Source organism: Botrytis byssoidea (genome assembly GCF_014898295.1).
Source record: "Botrytis byssoidea strain MUCL 94 chromosome Unknown BBYS_017, whole genome shotgun sequence".
Taxonomy (NCBI): domain Eukaryota; kingdom Fungi; phylum Ascomycota; class Leotiomycetes; order Helotiales; family Sclerotiniaceae; genus Botrytis; species Botrytis byssoidea.
In genome coordinates, this window is record NW_024065858.1 from 761676 (window position 1) to 777443 (window position 15768).

The following is a 15768-nucleotide window of genomic DNA, read 5'->3' on the forward strand; positions in this document are numbered from 1 at the left end:
AATATTATTTTTCGTTTTGTTAGTGTTATACTTTTGGTAGGGGTTAGAAGAATCCTTAGGAAATAGGAAAAGGTAAGTAAATCCATGATTATTCTAGTATTATAGTTTATTAAAAGAAAAACACTTATTGTTATATTAACTAAATAAACGATTATTAGTAAAATTGAAGTGGTAGATATCAAATCAATCGTTTTTCTTTTATTCGATTTGTTTTATAAAGATTAATAGATTTATTTCTATTATTGAAATAAATATATGAATATAAAGTTTTGTAATTAGGTATCAATGAGTAATGAGCATTTGAATATATTCAAACTTAATAGTACTTATACTTCAATCAAGAACTATAATATTCTAAATAAACTCTTTAGGATTTTTGTATTAATATATATCTCCAATAATATATTTAAGCTTTTCTAATTTTTTAAATACTATATCTAATAATATATGGAAATATATTTCCAATTCAATATATTAATTCTCAATACTAGCCTTCAATTCAGTTTATATTATATTAGATATTTCGTTAGTATATTAAAGCTCTGTTTTTCTATATAGATATTAATTAAGTTAGGAGATAACAAAGTGAGTAGCAAATAATCCCTTAATGATATCTAAAGATTTGGTTTTTATATAAGTAATAAATAAGAATATATTATAAAAAATCGAAATATTATTTATTATTTTAACAAATATATTAATTTTATTATCTAAATCAAAATAATCTAAATCTTGAAAATGGAAATATAAAGTAATTATTGGTGAAAAATTCTATTATATAGAAGCTTAAATTACTTATAGTAATTATTGAAATTGTTCTATAAAAAAGGTTATAGCTAAAAGCTTTATTTTGTTTAACAAAAGATTATCAACAATATTATTTGATAATACAAATTATATCAAAAGGGATATATTAAATATTATAAAATAATAATCTTATTTTGTAATCTATAATATAAGTAAAGTATTAATAATATCTTGAATTACCTTGATTATTTAATTATAATTATTGAACTAATTAGTAGGTATATTAGATATTTGTTAAGAATTATTTAATAAAAAAAAGAAATTGTTTAATAAAAATTTATATAAAAAAGTAAATATTATTTAATTATTTATACTTAAATTCAGTAAAACCTAAATGATAATGTTTTATTATTAAACTAATAATTTGTTTTGAGCTCTAGGATATTCAATAAGAAAAGAATCAAGTAATCTTGTTTTTGATATAATCTCTTAAAGAGTTATATCAAATCAAATTTTTGATTTAATAATAAAGCTATCTTACATTACTATTCAAAAATATAATATTCTATCAAAATACATTCAGATCCATAATAATATTTAGATATAACAAACAAAATATTTTTCTATAATTTAAAAGAAATATAATAAAAAATTTGATTATAGGATATACAATATAACAAAGAAAACAATTTAATATAATAACTAATAATCTATTTTGATACCCAAAATAGGACTTACTATCATTTGTAAGGTTTAAATATAGAATAAAAGATGGTTGATTAGAATAATGCCAAGGGCCAAAATATTGGCACTGACTTAGCTAATCTGAGCTAGACTAATTTAGTACATACACGTGATTAAAAGTATAACATTTTTTGATCTAAAATGCGCCTCAAATTTCCGCCCCTCGCTCATATTTAGTTATTACCTAGTAGAGGTGGAACATGGAGAAAAGATTGAAAGTGGCTGGGGGGATTTGACAGATGTGGATAAGATATCATGGTGTACCGGTATTTCTGGAAATTATTATTAGACATTTGGGAAAGATTGAGTTAAGATTGGGTAATAAGATTGATTTCATAAATCTATCCATTTCAGATGCCGGTATACGAGGGAAGGGTTTTTTGCTTTTTTTTTTCTTTACTAGAGGATTATACTTTGTTTTTATGAATCAACTATTGATGGTAGATTGGTATATATGTCGATACTGCATGGTAGATACCGGGTGTATGACCATTTCACCCATCCATCCATCCATCCATCCATCCATCCATCAACCGATAAGGATTCCGGGAGATCTCTCTCTCTCTCCACAATCCACCACAGTCCAGTCCATACCATAGATAGTCCAGTCCATAGTCCGTAGTCCATAGTCCATAGTCCACAATCCGTATTCCATATTCCACATCCATATGCTATACCCAAACTCTATCTATACTCCATACTCCATACTTCATAATCCCATCTACAATACTGCACACACTCCTACGCATACCCACGAGGTGATATATAACTCACCCTGACCTTTCCACTCCCATCCAAAAGCCTTCTAGAATCATGTTCCATGTACCCACCCAGATATACATCGTACACCGAAACTATCTTCATTTAGTCCCATCACTTCTTATGTCATCAATGCATAAATGCGGTGTCTGTCAAACGGTGAAAAATATACTCACTACCTACCCAGGTAACAATACGATAATATTGATAAGAGTAGATACAATACATCACCGAATATCAAATCAAGTATGACTAATCCTTTTCCAGCCACCAAGTAATAAGTACCTCCAGCTACCTAATCACCGATTATAATTACAAGTACCAGTCTGCAACAAATACCAAATATCACATATCACATCCCATCCTACATTCCACAACCCACATCTTGATCGTGAGATAGATGACGAACGGGATGACGAGAGAGATGACGAGCTGAAACTTCGTCATACATACATCGAGTGAGTGAGTACACTTGAGTGAGTAAGGTTACACACCTACACACCGTACATCATGCGATGTGATGTGATAAGATCTTGAATCTTTCTTTACACAATACAACACAATAAATACAATACAATCTGTGAGTTTACTGGTTTTACGAAATACGAAATTGAATTCGATTGGGGATTCACAGGGCTGATCTTTTGGTTGCTGAATGCTAGAGGGTAGAGGGTTGAGGTGTGTTAGGTACGTATGCTATCGGCATTACAATTCTCTCATTGTAGGTGGACCGGTGTAGCAGCTTCGCTGTTTGTGAGATAGATGTGAGATGCGTCACTTGGCTTTTTGTGCGTTGATGATGCATAGGACACTTCGAGTACAGAATGATTCCTAGCTATCGCTTCTCACTCGCTGTCGTCAATCTGCATGTTAACAAGTATTCAAGACCATATGTACTTGAGGCATTAGAGTTAGAGTCCCTCCGGTAAGCATCGAATTGTCTCGGTGTGAGGGGGGAAACCGTAGCTTGGAGAAACTTATCTACGAGGTGAAAATGGTCGTGGTATTGCAATGCTCCCTCCCTATTACCAGACATTCTCTGGGGGAAAGCAAAGCGATCCTACTCCTTCCAATACCGCACAGTCTTTGACTCTACATCAACCATCTTTTTCCTCACATCAACGTGATTCTTCAAGAAGCGATATGTGTCTATATATCTAAAGACTTCAACTAAGGGTGATATATCATTGCAAATTGTAGTTCTGAACACTTCCCGGGAACTCGAGTAGTTGTTTTAGTGATTTCTTAGACTAATCCTATTTCATCTCTACTATTCTCTACTATTCTCTACCGTTATTTCATGTTCTCTTATATTCTCACAATCATACTATCAGGGAAGTTGCATCTTTCGGCGCACGAAACAAATTGTATATTTCTTACGATCTATATGCATAAAGTCTATGAAAAGATCCGGATCATTCTGGGACACAAGTAGTATCAATTTTGGACTTTTCTTCGGGGCTTCCACTGGCAATCGTCTTAACTTGATAAGACGCAACCGGACGTCAATTTTGACAATCCCTAAATCCTGGTTGAATTGATATACGCCAATTGAGTACGGATCAGCCCTCAATACATTCGACTGGTACATGAAATTGACTCAATGATCGCGTTTTTTGACATGGAAATACGTTTCTACATCTACCGGGTGTCGACAATTTGAGAGATACCAGAGTAGGCGCTTAGGAATTGTTCTCCCAAACGCCTGCATGGCTGCACTGGCTATCGAAGAAGGGTTTGAAATTTTGACTGCCGTCTTTGAAAGGCATATTATCTTTGGTAAGAGATAACGCATGCTAATAAAATGTCTACGAAGAGCTACTTCAATTGTTTGGGTCTATTCTTGGCCTGGTACCTTTGCCAATTTCCTTCCTCGCTGCTTAATAGCAAGTCAGTAACTGCTCAATTTCAGTAACGTCGCCTCCCAATCCGCAGACAACACGTTATGGAAAGAACGAAGTCTCCTTATCCACCCAGCCTGTTTACATCCCCATTCATAATCCTTTTTGTTTCTCAATCCAATTCTTTTTCTCTTCATCACCAACATCATCATCACATCCAGCTGGTTTTATTATTTGATTGCTTTTGCTCTATTAATTTTGGTTAAATCAACTTCATCCTTCTTACCGCTTTATCATCTGAAGATCACCATTTGAAACGTCTTAATTCATCTGTCATGCATTTCAATTCTCTTGCTATGGCAGCTTTGAGCCTTGTTGTTACGGGTGTTGCCCAACGTCTGGCAGGCACTAGTATTTGTGATTATTATACCACTGCGTTGTTCAAGGATAACAATGCTTTCAATCAAAAGAAATTATTGGTCTATGTGGTCAATAGGGCTCTCGTTGGTAATATCGGTCAGTCCCCATGCAAAATTCTGCAATGATTTCCACTCATCATCTCTTGCAGGAGATCGAACAGCCTCTAGTGTCAATGTCCCCGGTATCCTCACCAACGGAACTTTCAATGGTATCAAAGTCAGTTTGTTGCCGTACTTCAACGGTGAGCTCGTCTCTACCAATGGAGGGAACAAACCATTATCTGTCAACTTCCTTGATGGTGGAGGAGCAGATAGTCTTCGTAATTATCAGCCTGCCAATTCCGATACAACCAATCAATAGTGAGCTTTCCTGACAAACGATACGAAACATTGCTAACCATGATAGTTCCCTCATGACTCATCTCTATCAATACTTTGGTGTATTACTTTCATGCTCCAAACAAGGTAGCGGTGATTTCCCGAGATATTCTGGTTCTGCATCTCAGTATAATGTTCACAAGTATGTCAACTTGATCATAATATTCTCATCTTTTGAATTCAAGTTTATGATACCATTAAGGTATTTTTCTGACAACATTGAATAGGTTCATGGATCTTTCTGACGCTGAAGTCAGCTACTTCATTGAACAAGTCGCATTATCCGCTGCATCCTTCGGTGTTTCTGACTCAGATCTTATGACTATCGGTTACTCACTCCGACAATCATTTGGATACCGTTGCCTGCCACCAACGACTATTGTTCCTAAACAAGGAGATCAATTGCAATCCATTTGCACCGATAATACATGTCCCCTAGCGCCAAACAATACTTGTGCTTCTTACGATCATACGGTCACCAAGCCTATTTTATCTTCTGCCAGATCACCCGGCCCTGGCTCAAGCACTGGTACTAGGACTAATACCAGTGCAGCCACCAGAATTGGTAATAATATCTCAAGTAATAGAACAGCTACCAATATCAACGGCACAAATTCGTCATTGGGTTCTGCATCTACTACCGTTACTAACGTCACAAAACCACCCTCAGGTCTCGGATCCGCAACGATAGCCAATGGCGTAAATCCGCCCTCGGGTCCTGGGTCTGCAAATAATGTTAGTAGTACTGTGGCTGTTGCCAAGCCAACTCAAGTCACAGCAGGTGCTGCCACTATTGGTTTGAGTTTCGCTGCCATTGCTGGTGGTCTTGCGGCATACTTCTTATAGACGTATGCATGACCATTGTCGCCGGTAAAGAGTGAAATAGACATCAATCCTGCAGCTCGTCTTGCGACTGGTGGTCAATGAGGTTCTCTACATCTTTGTAATGGTTAGGTAGTTTGATGATTGTCATCGATTATCAGGTTTTTATTTGATTCGAAGCTGATGAGCATGGGCTCTTCATTTTTCGCAAAGTGCTTTTTGGAGGGCATGAGTTTTAAAACAGGATGATAGAAAAGAGGAAAAGAAGGAAATGAAAGTGTCTATATTTGCTGGCTTGCTGGATCAGTTTAATGTAATCTGGCTTGTCGTTATTCTTACCGTTTGCTCCAGAGTTCATAGAAAGGAAAAGGTTTACAGAATAATAGTTTTTTGATATTGGTTCCTCTCAGAAGTTTGGAGCTCGTGTTTGTTGATTGTGATTGCTCGTTAAAAGCCATTGTCATCAGGGAGTAATCACGTGGGAAGAGATTATAACATTGAATTCAGATGAATCGATCGAGGGCATCCAGAACGATCATCTTGGAAGACTAGATGTAAGGTAAAGAACTAAATTTCATATGCGCTATGGGAGCTGGGATATTTGTGATACTTGTGATATAAGAAAGTTATTGTTTGAGTGACTTATATTAGGAGGGGGAATGTTTTAGCTTTACCCCAGATTTTCTGGTTGGTTCAATTGAATTAGCGCAAATCTCGTGAGGGTTACCCTTGTCAGAAGAACGCTTCACGTGATCCGGGTACATCTTATCATCAATGTACTTTTCCTCAACCACGTCAAACCTCACTCTTGGCTCATCAACCAAAGCTGGCTTTCAATTGTGATACAAATCTCGGTTACCTATAGATATACTTTGGATATCGATATCATTTGACCATGGAACGGAAGAATTCAGAAGCTGGCCCTTCAAACAGTCCTTTAAAAATTCCCGTTGCATCATTTCGTGTGTATCGCCCTTCATTATCTGCACATGTTCTCCTACTAAGAAGTCATAGCGACGCATAACTCACCTCGAGTTTGGTTCTTAACTTCCGCTTTATCTCCATTATCTGTGCGGTTAATCAGACTTCTCCTCAAGCATGGCGATTATGTAGCTGCTGGCCTACCGCCGAGTGAAATCGAGGATGATGAGCGATGTATAGAGTTCAAGGAACTCATTAATGATTGCAATAGTAGTAAAAAGCAGTGTGAGGGTTGGAAAGATAGAATTAGAGGTATTAGGGTTGATGGAAGGTTAGGAAATATGCCGTTGCCGTAACGTGGGAGGGGTTTATGCTGAAATCTTGATAGGGCCAAATCACAATGTTTAGCAGCTATTGCGGAAGCCATCAAAGTATTCGGTCGTATAGACATTTTGTTGTGTTCTTCATCTGAAGGTATTTTAGTATGAAGTATCTATTTCAGTACCATGCTGATATCCGTGTAGCTGTTGTTGGCACGGTAGAAGAACTTTCGACAAATCCAGCTACTCAAAGTCTTGTTCGTGATCAATTCGAAGCCATCTACTTCAGTCAGATCAATTTTATTAAATCCGCTCTTCCTCATCTTCGCCAAAAACGTGATGGCCATATCCTCATACTTACTGGAATTACGGGGCACATAGGGACACCCGGAATGTCCATGTATTGTGCTGCGACATGGGCTTTGGAAGGATTTTGTGATGCTCTGACATATGAGATTGCTCCATTCAATATAAAATTGACAATCGTTCAACCGAATAAAGAAATTCCCCTCCTCACAAACAAAATTACTTTCGCTCCACAATTACCACAATATGAACCCCAGAATAATCCGGCTCCACAGTTGAGGGAGGTTTTGACGCACGTGTTGAATTCACATCCGGATACTCGGATGGAACCACAGGCTGGAAAAAGTGCCATTGAGTCGAGATTTCCTAATCTACCGAGCGAATCGAGAGATAAATTGGTTATGGAAACAGTTCATGCATTAACGGCGATTGGAGGTCATGAAAATCCCCCAGCAAGACATATTGTAGGGTATGAAGGAATAGCATCTGTTAAAGAAAAACTCATGACAGTTAGTGAAGAGATGGAAGATTTTGTGGAAGTTAGTTGTGCGGTGGATATCTACACTAAGAGTGCAGTCAATCAGGCAGCGTTGGCGGAGATAAGATCTCAGCGTAAACGTAGTGGCAGTCAGGACTCGAATCATGAAGGATCGGTTCCGGCTTTGTTTTAATGCGGATGAGATATCTTAGGGGATTTCTTTTTTTTACAGAGATAGGGAGAAATGTAAGGGAAACTCATGGTGGAACTCAAGGTCGGGATTGGAAGGGTACCTATATACAGTTGGATTACATAATAATTAGTATTCTTTTAGAGTGAAAAGGGATATCACAAGTTCTTTAAGAAGTTTATATATAAGCTCTTGGTAAGCTGATCGTCACGTTCATAGATGGGTCAATAGATTACTAAAATTTATAGATAATTTTTTATTAAATTTTTTCTTAACTTTTCCGAGGAAATAGGAAATAGAGTGAGTGGTGGGAGATTTTCGATACTTGGAAAGAAATGAAAAGACTGAAAAGACTGAAAAGACTGAATGAATGAATACCCGGGACTTACCTGAGTCTTTCGGGAAGGAAAGAAGAACTACAAAAGAAATACTCGGATCAAACTACTGTCAACCGCCTCCTCTCGCTCTCTCACTCTCATCTACCTACTGAGAAGATCTTCTCTCCTTCTTCTTCTTCTTCTTCTTCTCGATCTCCACTCGCTTCCTCTCCGCTTCCTCCTCCATCCTCAGGATTCGAACCTCTTCGTCGTCTCTGAGCTTGGAGTGCCTGGTTTCGTCGTCTCTGAGCTTGGATCGCCTCGTTTCGTCGTCTCTGAGATTCGATCGCGTCGATCTCTTCGAGTGGCTGTCTCTGAGCTTGCATCTCGTTGATTCGTCGTGCTTGGGGTTGGAGCACCCCGATGCGTCGTCTCTGAGCACGGATTGCCGCGAGCTCCTCGTTTCGCTGTCTCTGCGATTGTGCCTCGTCGAGGCCTCTCTGAATTCGGAACTCCTCGAGTCGTCGTCGTTGGTATTCGGCTGCTTCCATATTGCGTCTCTGTCTCTGAGCTTGAGCTTCGATCCCTGCGTTTCCTCGTCTCCGGGAACGGACGGCCTTGAGTTCGGCGTTGCGTTGTCTCTGCGATTGAACCTCGTCGAGGCCTCTCTGAGATCGAAACTCCTCGAGACGTCGTCGTTGGTATTCGGCTGCGTTGATGTTGCGCTGATGGAGGCTGAGGCGGAGAGGTCTAGCTTCGATGTGGAAGGGAGAGGGAGAGGGGGTAGGGAGGGAATTCGAGCGAATTCTCGGGGGAGGAACCATGGTTGGTTGGTTGCGGTTGGGTTGTTAGTTTGGGATGGGGATTTGCTACTCGACTTACTAATGCGTTTCTGGCCTGGATTTCGGATGTGAAGTCTAAGATGGAAAGTTGCTTGTATGTATGTAAGTAAGTAGATAGCAAGTGCCTGGAGAAAAATGTGATAGATGGGATAAACATTCAAATTTATAGTGTAGATTGTGATGTTGTTTTGATACTGTGCTGTGGAAATACAGTGCTTTTATTTTATTTTTTGTCCTGTTTTTTCCTGTTGTTTTTTTTTTTGCTGTTGCTTTTGCGGATTTTACAGCTGAGCAAACAGTTATTTTTCGGTAGTAGACTTGTTTACTCTCCTATTCTTTGGTTTGGTGTAAATTTTCTTCATCATTAGATTTCAAGATAAATTTTAAATCACAAGGAGCTAGCTAGGTACTAAGTATCTACTCACCTACTTATCTAGGTACATAAAGAAAATACAGTGCCTCTGATATTCGAGCACGTGATCGTGCCCCGAAATATATTGTTTAGATAGCTTGATAGGTGGGTAACTACTCGTATATATTCTTTGTGGTTTGTTGGTGGGGATGAAGGTGGGAGGGAGGAGGGAGGGTTAGATTAGGTTGGATTGGATTAGATTGCTAGTGTAGGTAGGTAGGAAAAGTGTTTGTTCAACAAAGCGTTGTTCTGTTTTGTTCTGAATTGTGTTGTGTTGTGGAATGAAGAATAAAGAAGAAAGAATAGAGAATAAAGGAATAAAATAAAATTAATAGATAGAAAAAGAAAGAGGGAGAACAAGAAGCATATCTTTCGTCTCCAAAGGCGTAAGAATCTCAGCATGTCAGCTATCGATATTAGTACTTTCGTATCTCTTCTTTGGCTTGAATATTTGAATTTAGGCTTGGGAGTTGAAGACAATCTACTGACGACTAAAAAGAACGAAATTAAATCGTAGGGGATATCAAGAATAGACTATACAGAGATTTTGTCTGACGGCTGATGGAGCAGATGCATTAAGGTTGATATTTTGTAGAAGAACAAAATACGCAGGATTATAGGATAGTTCAATTTGTTGGATAGATCACGGAGAAAGTGAACTGGAGGTGAGGATGGGAGGACTTCGGTGCATCAGAGAAGCTTGCATGATTTTTCATGGGTCTGAAGTTTGATCAAAATCATTCAACAATGTAAAATAGAAACTAGCCGGTCACCAAATAGCAGGACTAATTACAAAACAAGTTCTAAATAATACCAGGACAGCCGCGTGACTAACCCCCTATCTGTTTGCTAGAAACGATCCAAATCTTTAGACATATCTTTGTAGCATCTCTAGACCGATAATGATAACATTGACGAAAATCAAATCGAACACTTCAGTTTCCACCCCTAACATGTACCCCAGAATACGCGGTAGATTAATCCGCCACCTTGGCATTTCGCTCCTTTTATTTATTGATTCAATTTCCTCCATTCGTTCGAGAAGAAGTTTGTAGCATTCAGCTGAATCGGGGGGTACTTTCTCAAGATATTCAGATAGGCTATAGTGCATGTATGATTTTGTCACTCCCTTCTCTTCTTGCCGAACAATAATTTTTACCGAAAGGTCGGCACCATGATCGAGAAACAATCTAAATATTTCAGTTCGAATCTTGCTACTAACATGATACTCAACCCGAATTCGTTCCCGAAACCAAAGTTCTATGAATTCAGCCCATATTCCATTGATAGGTCTTCCTCTGTATGAGTCGGTGGACAAAGATTCGCGTTTCGCTTGAGTTCATATGGCATCATAGAAGGCTGATTCGAATCAGCCCCAGCTTTTGAAGTACCTTGACTATTGTCACTCAATCATCTGCGTCATTGGGATCGTCGAAAATTGAGATAGTATTTCGACGCAAAGCGAGATGAAGGTGCTTGCACCCGTCAATATCGTTTGCCAAAGCTGAGTTCTCTTAGAGCTTCTGCCGAACATACTCAGGCATGCGCGCCGCACGCACAAAGCCAGAATCCAGCCCTGTTCCCAGCGCCTTTGGTAATCCATCATCAATAATCTGATGAAATTGTCGCTGGCGGACCGATCAATTGCAATTCGATCAACCTCTTCAATCAGTGCAAATACTGTTGCATTGCCGCGAATAGCTGGCTTTTTGATGTGATGTATAAAGAATGATATTTTTGATACTAGCGGGCTATCACAGTTACGATTGTATCTCAAGCTAAACGTCAGGTCTTTCTCTTCGGTCGGTGGGAAGACTTTCAATTGCATGGTAAAAGAGCGACACAGTGACAGATGAGGATCAAATGGATCTTTTGTCCAACCCAACAAAATCTTTTGCATAGCAGGCCGCAGAAAAAAATTCTCCACTGTTCTGTGCAGAAAAGCAACATGACACTCAGGGGATGCTAGATAATGGAAGTTCAGATCGAACTTCAGGAAGCCACGACAAAGAGCTTTAACCCGTTTTCTTGTAATGTATTTCTCTCTCTCGTAGTGATCAACTGACCATGGCTTTAATTTTGCGAGTAATGCATAATTAGGATTATTCTGTTCCTCATCTAAAAATGCAAAGGTTATTAGTGGCCAAATACCTCTCGCAACCAAACACATTTGGACGATTGGTGATGTTTGGCGGCGATAACATTTCTCGATGGTATCTAGCATCCGGTCAAAAACTTCATCGAGGCTAGGTAGAATATCCTCTAGTCTAGCTTCCAGTTCAGGAATCGTATCTTGATGTGTCAACCCTTTCAGTATCTCCCTGACAGTGAGGACAACCCAGAGAAAGACACCTCTATATTTGTTGGATATTTGCTCGATAAGATTCCAATAACGTTTGTCTATTTGTGGGATGCGGAAATCAGGATGGTGGGTAATCAAGTCATAAGTATAACGTTGAATGTCTTCTCGGGTGAAGTAATGCAAGGGCAGCAATTGACCAGGGATTGGGTCGATGAACGTCTCAATCTCTGTCCAAGGTCGACTCGAGACGATAATTTTAACATCTGCGGATGTTACAAATGCCTTCAAAAGGCGTGCAATTTCTGCTGGGTCTCCAACGTACTCATCCACACCGTCAATGAAGAAAGCAAACCTACCTGGCCATAACTGTTTCTTGGTGTCTTTCGAATGCGTCAAGAAGCTCGTTTTGTGACCAAGAGCCATTCATATTGATACCCGAGTGGTGAGGCTATGCCCATCTTTCTGGAAATAGTTCTGGCAATACCGAAGGACAACTTCTCAAAATGTCGTAAAGTAGAGATTGTAAAAGGCATCGCTGGGATTTTTCCATTTCATTCCCAGCACACCAACAGAAGTAATTGCCTACAACAAGAGGTTTTGTGCCAGCCCAATCCAGTAGCGCGGTTTTCACAACATTATTAGCCACTAGGTACTTCATGAGTGTAGATTTACCAGAGCCAGCGTTTCCATTGATCCAATATATATCAACACCTTCACGGAGCCATTGCAAGAATCTTATCGTTTGAGGTTCAAATATTCAGTCGAAGGTGCCGTCATTATGTGCTTCATCAACGTTAGAGATTCGTCGGCCTATCCCTTCGTCTTTGAATTTCTCAAGGACTGCTCGCTCAGTAGCAGGTTTATTGCCGTTTCCGATATGGTGAGAAAGTTTTTTCCATAACACAGCCTTGGTCTGTTCACAATTGCGGCTATCTTGAGACAGAGCAGATAAATCATCTCTTAACCATGAAAGATAACCCATGATGTTTGATTCTGTACGATCTTGGCTACGTTGCAATTCTATAAGTGCTATACCCATAGCAGGTTTCTTTACATAGTTGGCTTTTATTAAAATGCCCGACGGAAATCGATCTGAAACGTGGAAGCGTACGCCAAAAGGGCTACAAGTCTAAGTACCAATTGATTTCGAAAACCATCCAGCCGTTTCGAGATCTCGGAAATGTAAGCTTCCTTCCACAATCTACGCATTGCTTGACGAGCACTTGCCCACTTCGTATGTGCCTTTTTGATATTCAACCCATCAAGGTCATGAAAAGCTTGTCTGATAGTTCCTTGCATTGTGAAGCAAGACCATTAAGCGCTAGTTCGTCCTTGGTGTAGCTATGCATTCCTTGGCCAGAGCTTCGTAAACTCAAAGCATTACTAATAGAACTGAGATCTGGGATGATCGTTGAGAGCTCCAGATTGTTGGCCAAGGCTCCCTCGGAAGAGTGATGCAACTCAGTAGCATCGGAGATGACCTTTGAGCCATAGTCCACAAACTGAACTATAGTCGCCGCGAGACTAAGGGCTGAGAGCGGATCAAGCATTCTGCAAGGGTAGTTACACTTCTATTGAAGGAGAAGAATTAAGAATGGGAAGACGCATTTGAAGCCTGATTGATATTGTCTTGTCACGCAGTAGTGTGGCGACACAGCGAGCCGACCACTGCCTCAACAATTACCTTAATGCATGTAACTTGCCGTAGTCGTCAGACCTTGGCAATTTATTTGTTTCGCCATCCAGATCATTTTGGAAACTATCATTCAAGTGAAATCGTTGTTGAATGCTTGAATTTTACACATTGATCAAGGCAAAATTCAAACACGAGGGCGTAGTAAAAAAGCAAATGGCACAGTTACACAGCTTCTTATGTAACAGCAGGCTATGCCAAACCCAGAGAGATAGTCGCATAACACCACATAGCAATTTTGGCATTGAACTCTCGATAATGAGACTTTAAAGATATCTCATTGTCTGAAAACCGGTAGTGGTGGTAATCGGTAGTGGTTGTGATCGAAGACCTCAGAGCAACAAAGGCCCGTGCACATGAGCCGTAGCCTTGCAGCAAGGCTGAATATCCCACATTCCACGTGGACGGGAGGATCATCGGCATACAAAGATAATCTGTTGAACAGAAGCCCCATGAATTTCAACGTTTACCAACATGAATTATGTCTACAACGCGCTTGACCTTTCTATATCCCACATTATTTCGAGGAATTCGAGCTAGCGAACCCATTGCGCCTAGAGTGCGAATACAATCCAGACGAGCAAATCGAACACAACGACCAAGGCAATTTGGCACAACCCAGAACAGGAGGGATGTTTTTGTGCAGAGACATGGAAAAGCTGTAGAGCCTTTCTTGAAGGAGGGAGAGAATGAAAGCAATGTAAAAGTATTTGTGCCTGAGAAGGAGGTTGAGGTCGAGGAAGAGGAAGAAGAGAGTCTGAATGATGCAAAAGTGGGAAAAGAGTCAGAGAAAGCAGACAAAGCCAAAAACTACGAAGGGAAAGCAGAAAAGAGACCCTCTTCTGCAGCGCCTCTGTCGGAAGAGACGCAGGCTGCTTCAATTATAGCTGGCGATTCTGGAGCTACATCGAGATCTAAAATCCCTCAAGGACCGGATCCACTGACGCCCCGTCAACAAGCTGCTGCAAATACCGGTAAAATGGCGCCGCTGGAAACAGTATTACATATGCCGCCACCTGAGTCTGCGGAAGCTCAAAACTCATCAAAACCACCGCATCTCCAAACTCCACCATATGTTCATCATTTCGACACATATGCTTTGGTACAGCAGGTTCAGGAAGGGGGCTTTACAAAGGATCAGAGTATTACTTCTATGAAGGCAGTGAGGGAATTACTAGCCATTAACTTGGATGTTGCCAAAGATGGTCTGGTTAGCAAGAGCGATGTAGAAAACGTTAGTCACATCTTCACTGTTAGAATCTACTCTTACATGGTTGCTAACAGTCAGTCTTATAGGAAGTCTATCTCTTCCGTGCAGCATGTTCCGAGTTGAAATCCGAAATTCAAAACAACCGCAAGGCGAGCGAAGAGAAGATGCGAAGAGAACGCACATTACTACAACATGAAGTTGATATCCTAAATCAAAAGCTCACTCAGGAGTTGCTCACACTTAAAGATGATCTCAAAGGAATGTTCGACGATCGTAAAATGACTGTGCGACAAGAACAGCGAACAATGGAAACCGGGGTATGTGGTTCATGTATCTCTCCTCTTCACAATTTCTAACAGCAATATAGATCCAAGAACTAAACTACAAAATAACCGTCATGCTCAATAGTGATGCCAAATCCGAGATAGAAGGTCTCCGATGGGTACTCACTCGAAGATCAGTCATGGGAATATTGTTCATGGCATTCATGGTGTTGACAAGCTTGAGATATGCAAGTTATAAAGCACATGAGCACGAGGAGAAAAGAAAAAAGGAAGCAGAGATGCATGCGAAACATGATGAACACATTCAAGATTTACCTTCACAAGGAGCGGCGGAAATTTTGGCTGCCAATTAGCGAGCTTTTGTTGGATTGAGCGGATTACAAGATACCTCATAAACGTTGATGCGCTTTTCTAGACTTGATGAATACAATACCACATACCATTTCCTCGTTTTATCACATTACCACAGCACAATAATTCAACACTGGACAGTCTCCGGGTTTGCAATCTGAAAAACAGAAAAATATGAAAAAGTAACATGTCCAAGTCCAGTCATCTCATCATAGAATGAGAAGTGTACTTACAAATCGAGGTACTCCCTCGCATTTCGTATTCCAGTGAGTCTGATCAGGTGCGAAATCAGATAAATCGTAGTCAATATTGACAAAGTTGGAATTTAATCCCGTGGCATGGAGCTTTGCAGCTCGATAGTTGTTTTTTTGCCAACAGGCGCGGCCTGCTGGAAGAGGACATGTTGTTGTTGATTGCATACGGGACATTACG

General features: G+C 39.8%; 6 protein-coding genes across 6 annotated transcripts; 3 read left to right on the forward strand and 3 right to left on the reverse strand.

Moving 5' to 3' along the window:
• Positions 1-4426: 4426 nt before the first annotated feature.
• On the forward strand, positions 4427-5734 carry EAE97_008291 (uncharacterized protein; the record flags this gene model as incomplete). The annotated part of the gene is made up of 4 exons (XM_038878805.1): positions 4427-4607; positions 4660-4870; positions 4917-5030; positions 5116-5734. 4 exons carry the CDS (start codon positions 4427-4429, stop codon positions 5732-5734), a joined length of 1125 nt encoding a protein of 374 aa, XP_038730485.1.
• An 871-nt stretch (positions 5735-6605) lies between these two features.
• Positions 6606-7928, forward strand: EAE97_008292 (uncharacterized protein; the record flags this gene model as incomplete). The annotated part of the gene is made up of 4 exons (XM_038878806.1): positions 6606-6672; positions 6725-6962; positions 7020-7105; positions 7156-7928. The coding sequence occupies 4 exons, from the start codon at positions 6606-6608 to the stop codon at positions 7926-7928; spliced, it is 1164 nt and encodes a 387-aa protein (XP_038730486.1).
• Positions 7929-8400: 472 nt separating this feature from the next.
• EAE97_008293 (uncharacterized protein) lies at positions 8401-9066 on the reverse strand (the record flags this gene model as incomplete). Its single annotated transcript, XM_038878807.1, has 1 exon — positions 8401-9066. The coding sequence occupies one exon, from the start codon at positions 9064-9066 to the stop codon at positions 8401-8403; it is 666 nt and encodes a 221-aa protein (XP_038730487.1).
• A 1298-nt stretch (positions 9067-10364) lies between these two features.
• On the reverse strand, positions 10365-12221 carry EAE97_008294 (uncharacterized protein; the record flags this gene model as incomplete). Its single annotated transcript, XM_038878808.1, has 2 exons — positions 10365-10828; positions 11033-12221. The coding sequence occupies 2 exons, from the start codon at positions 12219-12221 to the stop codon at positions 10365-10367; spliced, it is 1653 nt and encodes a 550-aa protein (XP_038730488.1).
• An 830-nt stretch (positions 12222-13051) lies between these two features.
• Positions 13052-13348, reverse strand: EAE97_008295 (uncharacterized protein; the record flags this gene model as incomplete). The annotated part of the gene is made up of 1 exon (XM_038878809.1): positions 13052-13348. The coding sequence occupies one exon, from the start codon at positions 13346-13348 to the stop codon at positions 13052-13054; it is 297 nt and encodes a 98-aa protein (XP_038730489.1).
• Positions 13349-13972: 624 nt separating this feature from the next.
• EAE97_008296 (uncharacterized protein) lies at positions 13973-15338 on the forward strand (the record flags this gene model as incomplete). Its single annotated transcript, XM_038878810.1, has 3 exons — positions 13973-14725; positions 14788-15018; positions 15069-15338. 3 exons carry the CDS (start codon positions 13973-13975, stop codon positions 15336-15338), a joined length of 1254 nt encoding a protein of 417 aa, XP_038730490.1.
• Between the last annotated feature and the right edge of the window lie 430 nt (positions 15339-15768).